Source organism: Misgurnus anguillicaudatus, unplaced genomic scaffold (genome assembly GCF_027580225.2).
Source record: "Misgurnus anguillicaudatus unplaced genomic scaffold, ASM2758022v2 HiC_scaffold_31, whole genome shotgun sequence".
Lineage (NCBI taxonomy): Eukaryota > Metazoa > Chordata > Actinopteri > Cypriniformes > Cobitidae > Misgurnus > Misgurnus anguillicaudatus.
The window spans coordinates 3,085,220-3,101,007 of record NW_027395281.1 but is presented as its reverse complement, the minus strand read 5'-3'; the positions used below and the strand labels follow the sequence as shown (position 1 = coordinate 3,101,007).

Genomic DNA, 15,788 nt, shown 5'->3' with positions numbered 1-15,788 from the left:
ATTACAACCCTCACAGTCTCATGAACTGAACCCTTCAACGTTTACTTATTTCTCTTTTTATTAAAAAAACAAAACAAAAACAATATAGAACAAAGATCTTTAATTCGAGCTGAATTATGAGTCATGTATAAACACATGAGAACCAAAAAAGTCAAGGCAATTGGACTATACATAAACAAAAAGGAAACTTAAGGAGTTTGTAATAAAAAGTAAATTTGGCAATTATATTACACAATGAATTTCAATAAAAAATCACTTTAAAAATGTAAACAATTAAGATGGACTGAAAACGGAAAAAATAGGCATGTTCATCGATTGTCCACTAGAGGCCAGTAGTGTATATACATCTCAATAAAGGCCGTTGCTCAATCCGAAGACTGCACCCTCCGGAGGTCGCATTTCTAGGCTGCATACGTCATCAAGACTATCTTAATTCAGAATATTAACAATTATAAAGTTGACTATTAATCTTAGTTAATCCTAAAGTGTTGTTATAAGCTTATGACTTGCGAATGTAATGCTCTGTTAACTTAAATAAACCAGCTATGACGTTTGCATATGCGACCTCCGGAGGATGCAGCCTTCGGATTGAGAAACGGCCAGAGTAACATCAGCATGAATGCAGATCAATTATAACTGAAAACACAGCCTATGTGATACTAAAAAAGCAAAGTGTCCTGGCGTCTTTACATCCGCTCGCAAGACAGTATTTACATTCAGTAGCTGTGACTCAGGAACACAACTACTCATCAAAAACAGCTGCTTATAGGCATTATACATTATAGCATGATGTTTTTCATTAGAACTTTTATATCGGCAGTCCCACAACATGAAGCATGAGCAAGTCAAACACCAACCGATAGACATAAAGAAATAAAAAAAAAACATTTAAATTTTAACATCAGCAATAAATGCAACCGGAGATGCCCTTCAAAAGCACATCTACAGCACACAGCGAGTTGATGTTATTAACCACAAACTGATGCTTTAACTTCACCATCATCCTCATTAAGGACCACTGTAAGAAACCAAAAAGAGTTATAGATGTTAGATAGGAGCAGTGATGCTGCACATCATGTAATCGTCAAGATAAACTCATAATATTAATCATCTTTATGAATGAACATATATGGTCTTACATGCAAAAAAAAAACTCTTGGTATTTTGTCTGGTTTTCAGTACAAATATAAAAAAATCTTAAATTAAGATGCATTTTCTTGATGAGCAAAATTACCTGAAAAAATGGTAAAAGCTTTTAGACAAAAATATCAAAGTTAAGTGTATTTGTGCTTAAAAAAATCTGCCAATGGGGTAAGAAAATATTTATTGAATTAAATGTTTAAGAAAAAATGTAACTTATTTCAAGATATTTTTCTTAGCCCATTTTTGCTTGTTTTAAGCACAAATTCACTTAAATTGTATTTTTTTGTCTAACAACTTGACTTATTTTCTTAGGTCATTTTTGATTATCAAGAAAATACATCTTGATTTAAGGATTTGTACTGAAAACAAGACAAAATACTAAGTAAGAAAGCCATTTTTGCAGTGTAAGCCTACTGGTCCTATAATACGCAATTACCAACTGGTAATAAACCAGAAGAATAAAAAGCAAAAATGTACTTGGGTACAGACCCAACCTGGCTCATCAATATTTATAGGGTCACTTGCTATTGCTTTTGTTTAATATTTACTATTTTTTACTAAATTTCTATTGCATAAATGTTCATTGGCACAGAAAGAACAAACTTATCAGTTTATTATAATTACAAGTCAATAAATTACAACAATACATGTTAAAGCATTATTCACGGTCATCCATACTTGCCTTTGTGTTTTGGTTTAGTTTTGCGGTAACTTTTATTCCAAAAGATCACCACCGCCACCAACCCCCCCACGAGCACGAGCACGACCCCGACACAGATCCCTACTATCATACGTGTTGACGAACCTGACCCTACAACAGATTCACAAAGACACAAATAAATACCTTACGGTCTGTATAAAGCAGATGATTTATTGAACATGAAGATTTGATTTTACTCACCACTAACTATAAGACGATACGTCCTGTATTTGGGAACATTGTTTATCAACTGTAGTTTATAAAGTCCAGCGTCTGTGGTTGTGAGGTTTGTGATGGTGAGATATCCAGTCTGATCATCTAACTTTAGTCTGCCCATGAATTTTCTCTCTAACGGATCTTTACAACACGTTTGGTTGGAGTTCGGATCTCTTTTGATTTTAGCGATGAGAGTTGTTTCATACATCCACCTGATCAAATTGTATTTCTGTACGCAAGCGACGTCATGAGTCACAATAACAGATTCTCCCTCCACCGCAAACACTTTCGGAGGAATCGGATCTGAAAACAAACAAATATTTAACTTTTGATGAAAACCATTCATCACCTCAGTCTATATTTACATAGAAAGACTCAAGTTTCTCACCGAGAACAGTAAGATTGAATTTCTTGTGTTCACGTGTGTGTGTGCTGTTGAAGATCTTTAGATCATAAACTCCAGAGTGTTTGATTCTGGTGTTTCTAATGGTGAGATCTCCGGTCTGACTGTTCAGCTGCAGTCGGTTATTGAATATCCCATCAACGGTGTCATATATTAAACCATTTTTAACTATAGTAACACCGTCAGGGCCACCAAACTTCCACTCCCACTCATCTTCGGTCTGTATTTTGGGAAAACAAGAGTCAAGAGTAACAGACTCGCCCTCCATCACATCTGGTGTCATAACTTCATCTGTAACACAACCAAACACATCTGCAAAACAAACAGAAACATGAAAAACATTTAGATTTAATAAGTTACTGTATGCATATTGACAAACCTCTGTATGTTATTTCTGTATGTTTAATTATAAAGTATTACCTGTGCTTCTACTATAGTAAAAGTGTAGTAACTATATGTTGTTTGGCAGATTTGTTACTTGATGTATAGGCATAGTTTTACTATAATAAAACCATGGTAAATATTCATGAGGAACTTTACAAACTGTAAGACTATTAATACGCTTGCTTGTACGGTTTAACCTTAGCCGCTATGTTCTACTGCTAATATTATCTATTGATTTTCTGTGTTCTCCTTTACATCTACTCATGTAAAGCTGCTTTGCAACAATTAACATTTGTGAAAAGCGCTATATAAATAAAATTGAATTGAATTGAAGTTTAATTACAAATATCAAACTTGTGGGTCGTTAGACAATGTTAAATTTATTGTTACTATGGTTTAAATACAATGGATACTGTAGCAAAACCTTTTTGAATTGCTTTTCCATCTTATTTGCCAAAAAAATAGACTGTTTACTAAAATGTGTTTTGATATTAATATAGACATATTTCAGATGAAATAAATAAATAAATAAATAAAATGTATATTCATATAAAAAAAACTGCACTTATAATGGTAACCACATATTTACCACTGTCTTACTATATTAACCGTAGTTTAATCATTACATTTTTAGTAAAATTAGTAACTACATGTTAACTATAATAAAACTGTGGTTAATTTTAATGAGGAAATTCACAAACTGTAAATGATAAACGGATTAATGGTCAATCAGCAGAATCATAATAAATATGCATATAAATATAATAAAACATTCTTAATATCAAGCTAAGAAAATGGTAAATTTGTGGTTACTATGGTTTTAATACAATAGCAAAGCCATTTCTACCTTATTTGCCAAATAAGAACAAACTAGATTTTTTACTAAAATGTACTTTATATAGGCATATTTCAGATGAAAACAAAAAACAAAATGAAATAATCAAATTTAGTCTTATACAAAATATGCATGTATAATTGTAACCACATATTTACTATAGTAACCATAGTTTACCCACTATATTTGAGTAAAACTATAGAAATACAAATGATTATAAATCCGCCAAAAACACAGTTACTACACGTTTACTATAATAAAACCATGGTAAATATTCATGAGGAACTTTACAAACTGTAAATGATAAAAGGATTAATGCAGGCATAGGCTACTTTAGATTAAAAAAACAATAAACAAATGTATAGTCTTATAATTGTGGTTTTACCATAGTATTTGTAGTAAAACCATGGTAACCACATATTTACCTCTGTCTTACTATAGTAACTGTAGTTTAACTACTATATTTTAAGTAAAACTATAGAAATACAAATGATTCATCCGGCAAAAACACGTTATTACACGTTTACTATAATAAAACCGTGGTAAATTTCAAATCTGTAAATGATAAAATGACTAATGTTCAATCATGATATCAATGCTTTATATATTGCGGTCTCTTAATACAAATGTAATATATTTTGACGCAAATTAATCAAATACAGCTGATGTTTCTCCCGATACACTTATGTTTGATATTCAAGTTCAAAGTGAAATCTCGCGAGATTGTGGAGCGCGAGTAGGGGACGAATGCGGAAACTCCAACGCAACGATATTAAAAATGAAACTGTATGATGGACTTACTGTACTGCTGCTTCACCACCATCGGGATTTAATTTTACTTCAGTTTTAATGTAAAGGATTATGTAATTCGTATGTTATATTATACAGGCAGTTTAATATTGACGTTATGGATTTATATATGTGCTATATTAATGTTATTTTAATGATATAAGTTAGTTCTGTACGTAAGATGCAGTTGCGGGGGAAATACATAATAAAGACGTTTCAGTGTGACGGATATTCAACAAACTACTGTAACCTGGTAAGAGAAATAAGTTAACCTTTTAACAGACTGACGCTGTTTTGAAATGCCCTTTGTTGTCACGTCAAACGTCTGACCTGAAATCTGTCATCCGAAACGTAACGTTAATGTCCTGAATTCACTGTTAAAGTTAATCGTAGTAACTGTATTCGCTTAACAATATAATCGATAACCACAGATATATGTATTAATCTGTGAGTCAGGGGCATTTGTTTGGATATTTACCCTCTGCTGGGGTAGTTGTGGTTTGGGCGGTTAGTGCCTTATATTTTAAATACAAAGTGCCGCCAGGAGGGCGCGCTGCGCGGCTCACAGACGCAAACTCTCAATGTGGAGCATTTCCTCTGTCAGTCATGCTTAAAACTATTGTAGATAAGAAATTATTATTATTTAAACGTATTATTATCTCTGAATACCACTCTTGAAAAAAGCGAAACCACCCCTGCATTGCCTACAAAAACTTGAGTCAAAGGGCACAAACGACTGTGATTGGTCCGTGCACAACAGCGCTAAGAAAAGTAACAGGAAACACGTGACAACCTCGTTTACTTGCCCTCAAGGGCGTTACATGCCGCATGGCTGTTACGAAATGAATAGTGTGTCAACTAAAACAGAGAAATAACTATATGCATAAATCACATCATCCATGTGTATGATTAAAATCGATAAAAATATTCTGAACATCAGTTTTAAGCAATGTAAAGGCAAAGCACTGCAATATCTAGATAAACTAACCAGAATAAAGATGTCACATTTTGAGCCAATTTTGACAGCTGTCAATGAAATGGGCATATTGCATTGTGTCATTGGTAATACAAGATGATATGGGGTGTGAAAATTAAATATAATGTATAGAAAAGAATCACAGAATGTGTCTTTAGCTCTAACGGTACAGCATGATGCTAGAGCTAGAATGCATGCAAATGTGCTAACTTCAAAGAGATAAAAATTACATTTTATTCTGAGATAGTAATATATTTGATAATAAGATGATTACAGTAAATAATAGAGTCACAACAATATGCGTTCGTATGTGCAAATGTTTGATTTCTAAATTTCTGTAGTATACAAGAATTTTTTGTATCTTTTTATTATTATTTTGGATGAATCACATAAACAGATCAAATATACTGCAAAAAAAATAAAAAATTGATACGGTTATTACTGTTGTTTGCTTGGATTATGGCTAAGCCCAACATTAAGCAGCCATTAATCCAGTGTACTGAAGTTTATCATGGTAATGTTCTCATATGGTACTATGATGCATCTAATCCTCCATTCATTCACAACAACAAGAGAAACATCTATGAGTATCTGCTGTGAGAAACGGACTCCTCACGGCTCTTAAAAGCCCCTTTAATGTCTAACATTAAAGACAAAAGACCCTTTGATTCGGCTATTTTCAAAGACAAACCCACATTTAACCCTGTCAAACAACAGTAGAATTGTATCATAAATGAATCTGAGCTTATTACAAAAAAGACAAATTAATATTAAGTTTGTGTTTATGATCAAAGCAATATAAATCAAATTTAAAGATCATCATGACAGTAAACATTTACTGTAGTTTTTTTTTAATTTAATGCAAGCATTTTGAGATGTGAGAGTAGGCTTTATTTAGTGGTTTTCAAACTAGGGGCCCCAGTTTTATGATATTCATAAAATAAATTAATTTATCTCTCATAAATTGTGTGTAATTAAATTTCAGAAAAATAAGGCTACTCAGCAACAGCACTACACTGTATATGTTTAATATGTTTTGCTTAATTCAAATTTAAAGTTTTGTAATGTTTTATGTCATACATTTGCTTTGGGGTCGCACATGAGATGCATGGGGGCGGGAGCCGCATGCCTAAAAGATTGAGAACCACTATTGTGGTTCTGCAGTTTGGTGTTTGAACATGAGTTCAGATTATTTGGTTGTGCCTGAGGTTGCTGGTTAAATGTCAGTCATGTTTGGACACGTAAGCCATTCCTGTCTAATGTGCTCTTAAGTTTAACTCAAGCCTCAGTGTTTCATTATATCCACGTCTATACTGAAATGTCAGTTTATTAAAGAGACAATCTATTAAATATACAGATGCACAGAATTCCTGGCAACTGAAACTGTTTGGTCGAAAAAAGCAAGAATGCATGTTTCACAGACACACTGTCGACATATGTTTGCTGCATTTATAAAGCCACGTGCCTCTCACTTTACACTGTTTGCTAACTGAGCACATTATCAAAAACGCTTTTATTTGGTTAAATTCATTCTGTCTTTTCACTAATTTGGCCAAACAACGAAAGGCTTTCTTTGGATACTTTTTTGCCAAATAGTTTCGGTTGCCGCATCCCTAAAATATACTGCAAGTTGCAGAAGTCTGAATTTTCTCCCCAGTTCAAAAATAGCATTCATTAACACAAATCCTGCAAATAATGCTTATTCTGGAATTTCTGTAAATTGATTACTTAACACGTGACCAGTCAAGTTAATAAAGCCTAATACATGTTAATAGACCTGGCTCATCCAATCCAAGTAAGCTCAGGATTATGTACTGTATTACACATGATTAATATTTTTACTAATAAATAACTGTTAATGTAAAAATGTGGTAGAGTCAGTCAGACCAGTTTATCCAGGCTGTGCAAAATTTTTTAAGCTACAATCATTTAACTTTAAAGTCATAAAATGTTGGATAAGATAAGAGTCTGCAGAAGAGTCTGAGCTTCCTACTTTTAATGATTAACAGCTGTCATTTATTAACAAACATCATCTCATTGTTTCTAGTTTACTCGCTAGAAACGTATGTGATGAGAATACTACCAACCAAGAACCACAGCTCAATACATATCAAACTCCAGCACAGACATGTCTGACACATTAATGACACTGGTGCATATAACAATATCCAGAAAAAAGCAACAAAGCTTGACATGAGAAATCCTATGTATCTTTGCATAGACAAAATTATTAAACAATCCAGTCACACAAGTCTTCATGTTGCTGACTACTAGTTATGCATTGCAAATATAGTTTTCAATAACTGAAAGTATTTCTGTACAAATCGCATGTGGTCCCCTATTAAAAATAACCATGTTTTTTGTTTTATCAAACTATGGTAAACACAAATTAGCCATGGTAAACACAAATTAGCCATAATGTGTGTAGTACACAAATAATAACACTTTTACGGTAATAAAAACATAATTTCCCTACAGGCTGTTTTAATGTAATATCGTACTATTTAACCATGGTAAACACAAATTAGCCATAATGTGTGTAGTACACAAATAATAACACTTTTACGATAATAAAAACATAATTTCCCTACAGGCTGTTTTAATGTAATATCGTACTATTTTAACATTTTACGAAATAATAGTAGTTTATATTAAAATTGATGTTTACATTGGTATTTATTAAAACCGCTACTATTTAATAATATTGGGTATTATAACAAATAGTGGTTTGTAAATATTTCATATCATAGCAAATGAATGACTGTTAAATTATCTTTATAATAGCCAGAATGTTATTGAAATTATCAACGTAAACTCACGTCGTAGGTGACGCAGCAATATTTCATAAAAAGCGCTATATGCACCGATACAGTACATTCATTACACTGAATTACATTACAATATATGCGTACTTGTAGACACATGCAATGGCGTCCAACTATAAACCGAAACCGTTTATCACTTAAATGACGTTGCAATATGACATTTGACCATAAGGGCTATTAACAAAATTTATCAAGGTTATTATAGCCTCTTAAAACAATAACAACTATAATCGGTGTACAAAAATATATCTGACACGTAATATAACATAAAACATAAATAAAATATATTCTACAAATGGATAATAATATGCAAAAACACATCAGGCATGCTGTTAACGTTCATAAACTAAACGATAAATAAAAAAAACTCAGAAATAACGCGTTTATTTGAATAATCCGCAATCATAATACATTCGTGGTTTATTCCCGACATTAAGCGACCTTAGGGTATTTTTTTAAGGCCTGAACTTGAAGCCGATGCGAGGACTAAATATAAACCATAGCTTTAGAAGTAAACGCATAAACATTTCACATACTCTGTAAAACAGGTAAATAAATATAGTCACCATATATACGTTGCGAGGCTAAAGGAATGTGAAAAGACGCGTTTTAAAGACAATGCGCATTTTCTATTTCCGGTTCGATTAAATAAAATTGAAAGTAACGTTACAAGCATAAATTGAACATTTAACTTACCGTGCACGAGTAGTAAGACGAGCAGATATGGACGTATCATGTTGATTGCGTAGATGAAGAAAACAGGTGAAAAACGTAAAAATTGTAGGTATAAATATCCGTATAAATCCGTTTTGCCCTATCAGAGCCGCACCCACAATGACAAATAGCGACAGTTATTAAAAACCACACCGATGAGCGACGAACTGAATTAAATGTGTACGCAGATTTCCGTGAGATTTGTATTTTAAATTGATTATCTTGTAAAAGACAGAGGTGAAGCGAAGAGCACTTGCTCGAAATGGCTGAATCTTCCGTCTGCCAGGTAACGTGACACGACACGAGCTCTAAACGCCACCTAGCGTTCAACACTAGCACATGCGCACCCAACATTCACTTTGTATAACACTGCTGCTTCTTTGAGATCTGCACCGACCTGACCAGACCTGACCTAGGCCTAGCTCACATCCACCACCAGAAAACCGTTAGATTAAATACATTTAGTTAAAGTGTGTCACGTGAAATGTTAAACTGTACTTATTAAATCATATCTTAATTATGAATAAAGTATTATATACATATTTCATATCTTCTTTCTTTCGTGGCAAAATTTTAAAAGAAATCGTCAACACCTGAATATGCTTTTAACCACAGAGATTTTATGTCCGGGAAGAACAGTAGTCAGGTTTTTAGTAGCCTACATACACTACACTTGTCAGCGTAAAAATGTCACATTTTTAGCACACACTTGGGGCTGTAATTCTAGTACTACTACAGGACCTTTGGCCTTCCTTTGACCCCCACAGACCACAACATTCCTTATGGGGGAACTTGAGATGCACGTTGCCAATTGTCGACAGGAGCTGGCCTGCTTAAGCTTTTATCTGTCAGATCACTGCTACTTGCGTTGTGTTAAGTAGGAGCTGTCAAACCTAACGTATAGAATCTGGCATGCCACAAGGCTTTGTCTTTGGTCCTTTGTTATTCTTCTTGTACATGCTTCCTGCCAGGAAACATGGTTTAAGCGTTTAGTGTTATGCATGTCACACACATATATATTTCATCCAATGTTGATTTATTGCACCAAAAAACATTAAAAACTAAATTTTGAAGAAAAATCTGTTATTTTATGGTTTATTAATTGGACTGAGCACTTTTAAGAAGTTTTGTCTGTCAGTCATGGAGTCATGCAGTCAGTCTGTTTTGTCTTACAATGTAGTCTTTATGGCATTCTTGTTAAATTTCTTGATGTATTTGGATATTCTCTTTATTTACAGGTTACAAAACATTGCTTTACACATTAATAACTTAAACACTAGATGATTTTAAAGCAGTATTGCCACAATCTATCAATTAATAAGCTATACTTAAAATCTACTATAATCAGATATGCAGTACAAATATGATCAATAGACCTACTCCACAATAACAGTTAGATTCTGTATAGATACTTACATAAACGCCATTTATTCATTTAATAGAGATTTTTATCAAAAAATGAAAATAATAGTCCAAACTGACTAAATGGTATAGCCTATTGTCATCTCCTATTACTATGATCTATGGTCCTTTTCCATAGAAAAAAGACCTTTAAAATACTTGATATTTTAAATGTCTTATTCTTATGAATATCTTGTTTTTGTGCGTTTTTTTTGCAGATCCAGAGCATCTCAACTGCAGTTTCACTCATCAGGTCCCAATAGCAGCATTATAAGAGATGACTGAGTGAAGATTAAACTGAAAAGAAAGACATTTTAATGCACCTAAATTATTAATGCATGTAAATATATCAGTCTGAATTTCATAAAAGCTATTAAACATATTCCAAGATAGCATGCAACCATTGAAACAATGTTAAAAACAGTTGATTTGTCAAAGTTAATTCCAACGTTTGCACCCTCCATAAATATTGAAAAAATATTGAAATTTAAACAAACCACCATTATTATGATCAGTGTTTGCTTTAGCTGAGTCCTTGACTCTTGACATTCACTAAGTTAAATCTTTCTATTCTTTTTTTTAAGTGTCTGTATGTGTTTATGTTGAAATGCATGTGCATTGGAAAAGAAAGATGTGTTTCAAAGTAGGGCTGCACGATTAATCGAAAAAGAATCAGGATCTCGATTCATACATATATGCGATCCTCATTTTAAATGACGGCGATTCACTTGCATATACAGTATTTCCCTGTATTCAGATTCTGCGTTTACGTGTTCACGTATTTACATTACAATCCAAGAATATCAGTCAAACTTGCTAACACACACTCTTACAGGGTAAAACCAAACCCTATTCATTCAGGTCAGTCTCACCCATATTGACGACACTTGACCATTCGTCAATATGTGACGCGGAGGGTATACCTTTCGCGTCATTTTTTGACGAACTGGGGACTTCAATACTATTACGTCCGTTGCATTCTCTTCTCCTATTTTCTTACCATTTTCGCGTCGGTTTAGGGTTAGATTACGCGAAATTAAACAGTGTACGCGAAATTAAACAGTGTACGCGAAATTAAACAGTTGTCACCTGGCGTTGGGGTTAGAAACAGTTGTCACCTGGCGTTGGGGTTAGAGTTAGGTTTGGGTAGGGATGTCATTATGTAAATCTAACCCTAAACCGACGCGAAAATGGTAAGAAAATAGGAGAAGAGAATGCAACGGACGTAATAGTATTGAAGTCCCCAGTTCGTCAAAAAATGACGCGAAAGGTATACCCTCTGCGTCACATATTGACGAATGGTCAAGTGTCGTCAAATATTGACGACATGGGGTGAGACTGTGTTAATTCATTCACCAATCAGACCCGATCGTTTCTTTCCTCTCTCTCATCTCATTTGCGGCGTTCCGCTGTCACTCGCGTGACGTATAACAAGGCGGCAGACCTAAACACAGTCGTTTACTTGGTGGATTTGGAGCGGCAATTTTCACAAAAAAAGAGAGGATAAACGAGCGTCATTGTGGAAAATCCTGGTAGCGAACGCCGAACGGAGAAAGTGAAGATGCAACAACATTGGTTCCGAAAGAAGGCAAGGAAATTATTTACCTCAGGACCTTTCTAAATCGGAAGGCTGGAACCTCCGGAGGTCGCATATGCAGGCTGTATACGTCATCGTTCATTTGAGTTAACGGAGCATTACATTCGCAAGTCATAAACATACTTCAACAATTTATTATTAACTAAAAATATTAGTCATCTTTATAACGTTAATTGTTAATATTCTGAAATTATGATGCGCATCTTAGAAATGCGACCTCCAGAGAGGCTGCAACCTTCAGATTCCCCATAAAAAAGGGTTTTTAGCATGAGGGGAAGATTGTTACATGTCTGCGTTTCTCTCTGATGCCTCAAAATGTTGATCGTTTAGTCTTTTAAAGGTTTAACGTTAGTGTTTTTAAAGTTTTAAGGTTGGCCAGTTTGATAGTACAAAAAGCACAGGTGCAATTTAACAGCTAACAAATTTTAAATTACTCTAAATTTAAAGAAGTCTAAAATAAGAAAAACAGACTTTTAAGACACGTTATTATAACTGAAAGTCCTGTAGCACGTTTTTTTAGTTAAGTGCATAATAAATGTTTTTGTAAAAAAAGAGAATCGGGTGAGAGAATCGGGATCTCAGTTCAATGGAAAAATCGTGATTCACATTTTAGCTTGAATCGTGCAGCCCTATTTCAAAGTTAAGTTGAAACTGCTTTTTATGAAGAAAGATGATATAAAATTAAGCTGCTTTACATGATTATGTTGATCCATTTTTTTTACCATTATAATTGTTCTGGGGAGCGTTTCCCGAAAGCATCGTTAGCCAACTACTGTCGTAAACTGAAAAAAATTATTCATTGAATTTAATCAATTTTTTTAAGGAAAGTGGTTGCAATCAATTTATTTAAGCCACATTTAAACAAAAGTTTTATATTTTATTTTACTTTACTAATCTTTTTTGTTTAAATGTAGCTTAAATAAATTGATTGCAACCACTTACCTTTAAAAAAAAATGGATTAAATTCAATGAATCATTTTTTTCAGTGTAAGTTTCATCGTTACCGACAAAGTTAAACGATTTAAAGTTCAAACGAACAAGTTGCATCGCAAAGTTATGTGGTTTGAATGACAGCTCTTTACCTGTCATTAGAAGCATCGTTCCTTGTTACTATAATATGTAGACTTATGTTAATCATGCTTTTGAACAAAATAAACAAAAAGCATGTAGTACAATGTGTATCCATCATTCTAAATATATTACAATTTTATTTTATGTCTTTAAGTTTGTAAACAGAATTAAAGCGCTGCATTTGAAACTGCGCATGAGCGCAGCCTACGAGCTTTAAGACTCTGGGGAAATCCCTGGGAGGAGTGACGTAAGAGGGAACTTGCGCGTGAATTAAATTATTTTAAAATTAAACCACAGATCTAAATCACAACTAAATCATGATAACAAAATCAGTCTTCCGATGCAATATATGTTATTTACAGCAGTAATCTGACATTAAATCGATTTGCACAGATTAATTAGTACTTCACCTCCCACGTGACATCATCAACTATGTTGTTAAACCAACATGGTTGAAAGACGAATGTGCAACAAAGTTTCTATGCTTTCGGGAAACAGTTGTGACAAGGTAGTTCGTTTCTCCAACTATGCATCGTACTATGGTGGTTCAGCAGCGAGTTACGTCGTTGTTCGGGAAACGCACCCCTGGTTCGTAAATCCACTGTGACAAAATAAGCAGAAAAATTGCTGACACATTCAGACATCATTACTTATCCTAGAAATCTCAACAATTGTGACAATCATCAAACAAATTCCGATAAAACGATCAACTGCAATGAATGCTGGGAGTCATAAATTAGTTTATTACTGCAATGATATTCTTTGCAGCGTGAAGCTTTCTTTTGTTGATCATCACCATTGATGAGATTCATAGACCGATTCATGATGTCAGTAGTTTAACCTTCTACATGTGTTTTTATAATTCTCAAAATAACAGACCTGACACCTTAGTCACCTTTCCAAATAAAACTGTAATATCCATTTCTTACACATCTTTAACAGTATTTTATTATTATTATTTAGGTATATTTACAAGAATTAAACTACTTGATAACATTAGATCTTTGTTTTCTTCGCAATAGCAGATGTATTTTAAAACACTGCTTCAACAGCCAAAGAAAACTTACCATTAAAACACGAGAGTCAAGGGCCCAACTAAAGCAAATACTGATCATGGTAATGGTGATTTGTTGAAATGTAATATTTTTTTCAATATTAATGGAGGGTGCGAACATGGTATTGATTCAGTGGTATTAACATTGTCAAATCAACGATTTTTAACATTGTTTCAATGCTATCTGGGATTATGACATATAAAAGCATAAACATAAAAAACTATTATGAGTTTGTTGTGTTTGAGCATTCAGTATCAAATTCATAATGTGATTCAATGTTTTCAAGAAGTCCCTAAAGCAATATTTCACCACCCTGTTTCTTTGGGGAAATCCAAGATTTCACAGTTGCTTCACCTGAATTGACTTATTGGCTCCATAAGCTTGAAAGACCTGAATGGGTGTGTCAGATAAATGAGATTTTGGAGAACTTTAAGAAATAGGGCTGTGTAACACTGATCTTTACACAAGATTTAACAAACTGAGCTTTGCCCCATTTCAATTAATTTAATTAAGGAACTAATTGAGGAAACTGTAGTGTAATAATTTTCTATCTTGTGAATATCTTCAGAACTGCTGTAAGCTGTATTGTATGCCCGGGGTTATCAAACCTCCACATATGATACATTTTATAATTAACAAGTGAGAGACCCCTTTTCTAAAATATCCATATTTTTTTATAAAGAAACATTTAAACTGTGTTAGATAAATAGTAAGGATATTATAACAACAGTGAATTGGCTTCACATACACTGCAAAAAATGACTTTCTCCCTTAGTAATTTTGTCTTGTTTACAGAACAAATATAAAAAAAAATTAAGCATTTTTTTCTTGATAAGCAAAGTAACCTTTGAACATAATTGTAGTTTTTAGACAAAAAACAACAACATCAAATTTAAGTGAATTTGTGATTAAAACAAGCTAATGTCTGCCAATGGGGTGAGAAAACGAATATTGAACTTTTTTCTTAAACACTTCATTCAAAAAACTCAAAGCACAAAAAAGCACAAATTCACTTAAAAGCACAAATTCACTTAAATTGTATATTTTTTCTCTGGAAAAAATTATTAATATTGATTTAAGAATTTTTAGATATTGATTTTTTTTCTGAAAACAAGACAAAAGTACGAAGTAAGAAAGTCATTTTTTGCAGTGTAGACTTTTACTTTTTTTTGTCTTTTTTCCCTTAAAATGTACTGTGGACCCCTTAGAACCTTCTAGGGGTCCAGGGACCCCAGTTTGAAAACCCCTGCTGTATCCTACTCTAAAACATTTGTATTTTAAAAGGTGTTGAAATACACATATTGCTTTGTAACACTGTAAAAGTTATTGTTGTACACAGTTCATTTTGTGTTCAGTTTTTTTTAATAAAAGACCAATACTTACATTTATGATGTCTACTTATTTATTTATTTATTGGGCAAAGAGTAAAGGTGTTGACTAGATATCTTTAATAACACTTTAAAGAATGAAAGCTTGTTGTATTGTGTCATATTAGTATATTCATAATTACACTGTACGAATAATAAATCAACATACATTTTAAAATTACTTTAACTTAACAAATAAAGTTAAACAATTTCAACTTGTTATGTCAACTTATCACAAGTCAAAATTTAACAAAATCGGTTTAAATGATTTGCCAAAGTTGTTTTTTACCGTGTATTATTTTTGTATTTTTC

General features: G+C 33.1%; 1 protein-coding gene and 1 long non-coding RNA gene across 2 annotated transcripts; one reads left to right on the top strand and one right to left on the bottom strand.

Moving 5' to 3' along the window:
* Positions 1 to 83: 83 nt before the first annotated feature.
* LOC129453020 (uncharacterized) lies at positions 84 to 9,301 on the bottom strand. Its single transcript, XM_055217083.2, has 5 exons — positions 8,968 to 9,301; positions 2,448 to 2,774; positions 2,045 to 2,362; positions 1,826 to 1,954; positions 84 to 1,018 (listed from the first exon to the last, which is right to left on the bottom strand). Exons 1-5 carry the CDS (start codon positions 9,005 to 9,007, stop codon positions 969 to 971), a joined length of 864 nt encoding a protein of 287 aa, XP_055073058.2. The 5' UTR covers positions 9,008 to 9,301; the 3' UTR covers positions 84 to 968.
* LOC141362981 (uncharacterized) lies at positions 4,439 to 15,493 on the top strand. The gene is made up of 2 exons (XR_012368507.1): positions 4,439 to 4,723; positions 10,605 to 15,493. It is a non-coding gene; the product is annotated as an uncharacterized lncRNA (long non-coding RNA).
* The last annotated feature ends 295 nt before the right edge of the window (positions 15,494 to 15,788 follow it).

Bases quoted from the DNA above. Each gene is read 5' to 3' on its own strand.
- LOC129453020 (XM_055217083.2), bottom strand. From the start codon at position 9,007: ATGATACGTCCATATCTGCTCGTCTTACTACTCGTGCACG. The intron at 2,775-8,967 runs GTAAGTTAAATG...TTTGTTTTGCAG, and splicing joins CGTCTTACTACTCGTGCACG to ATGTGTTTGGTTGTGTTACA. The intron at 1,955-2,044 runs GTGAGTAAAATC...AATCTGTTGTAG, and splicing joins GTATCGTCTTATAGTTAGTG to GGTCAGGTTCGTCAACACGT.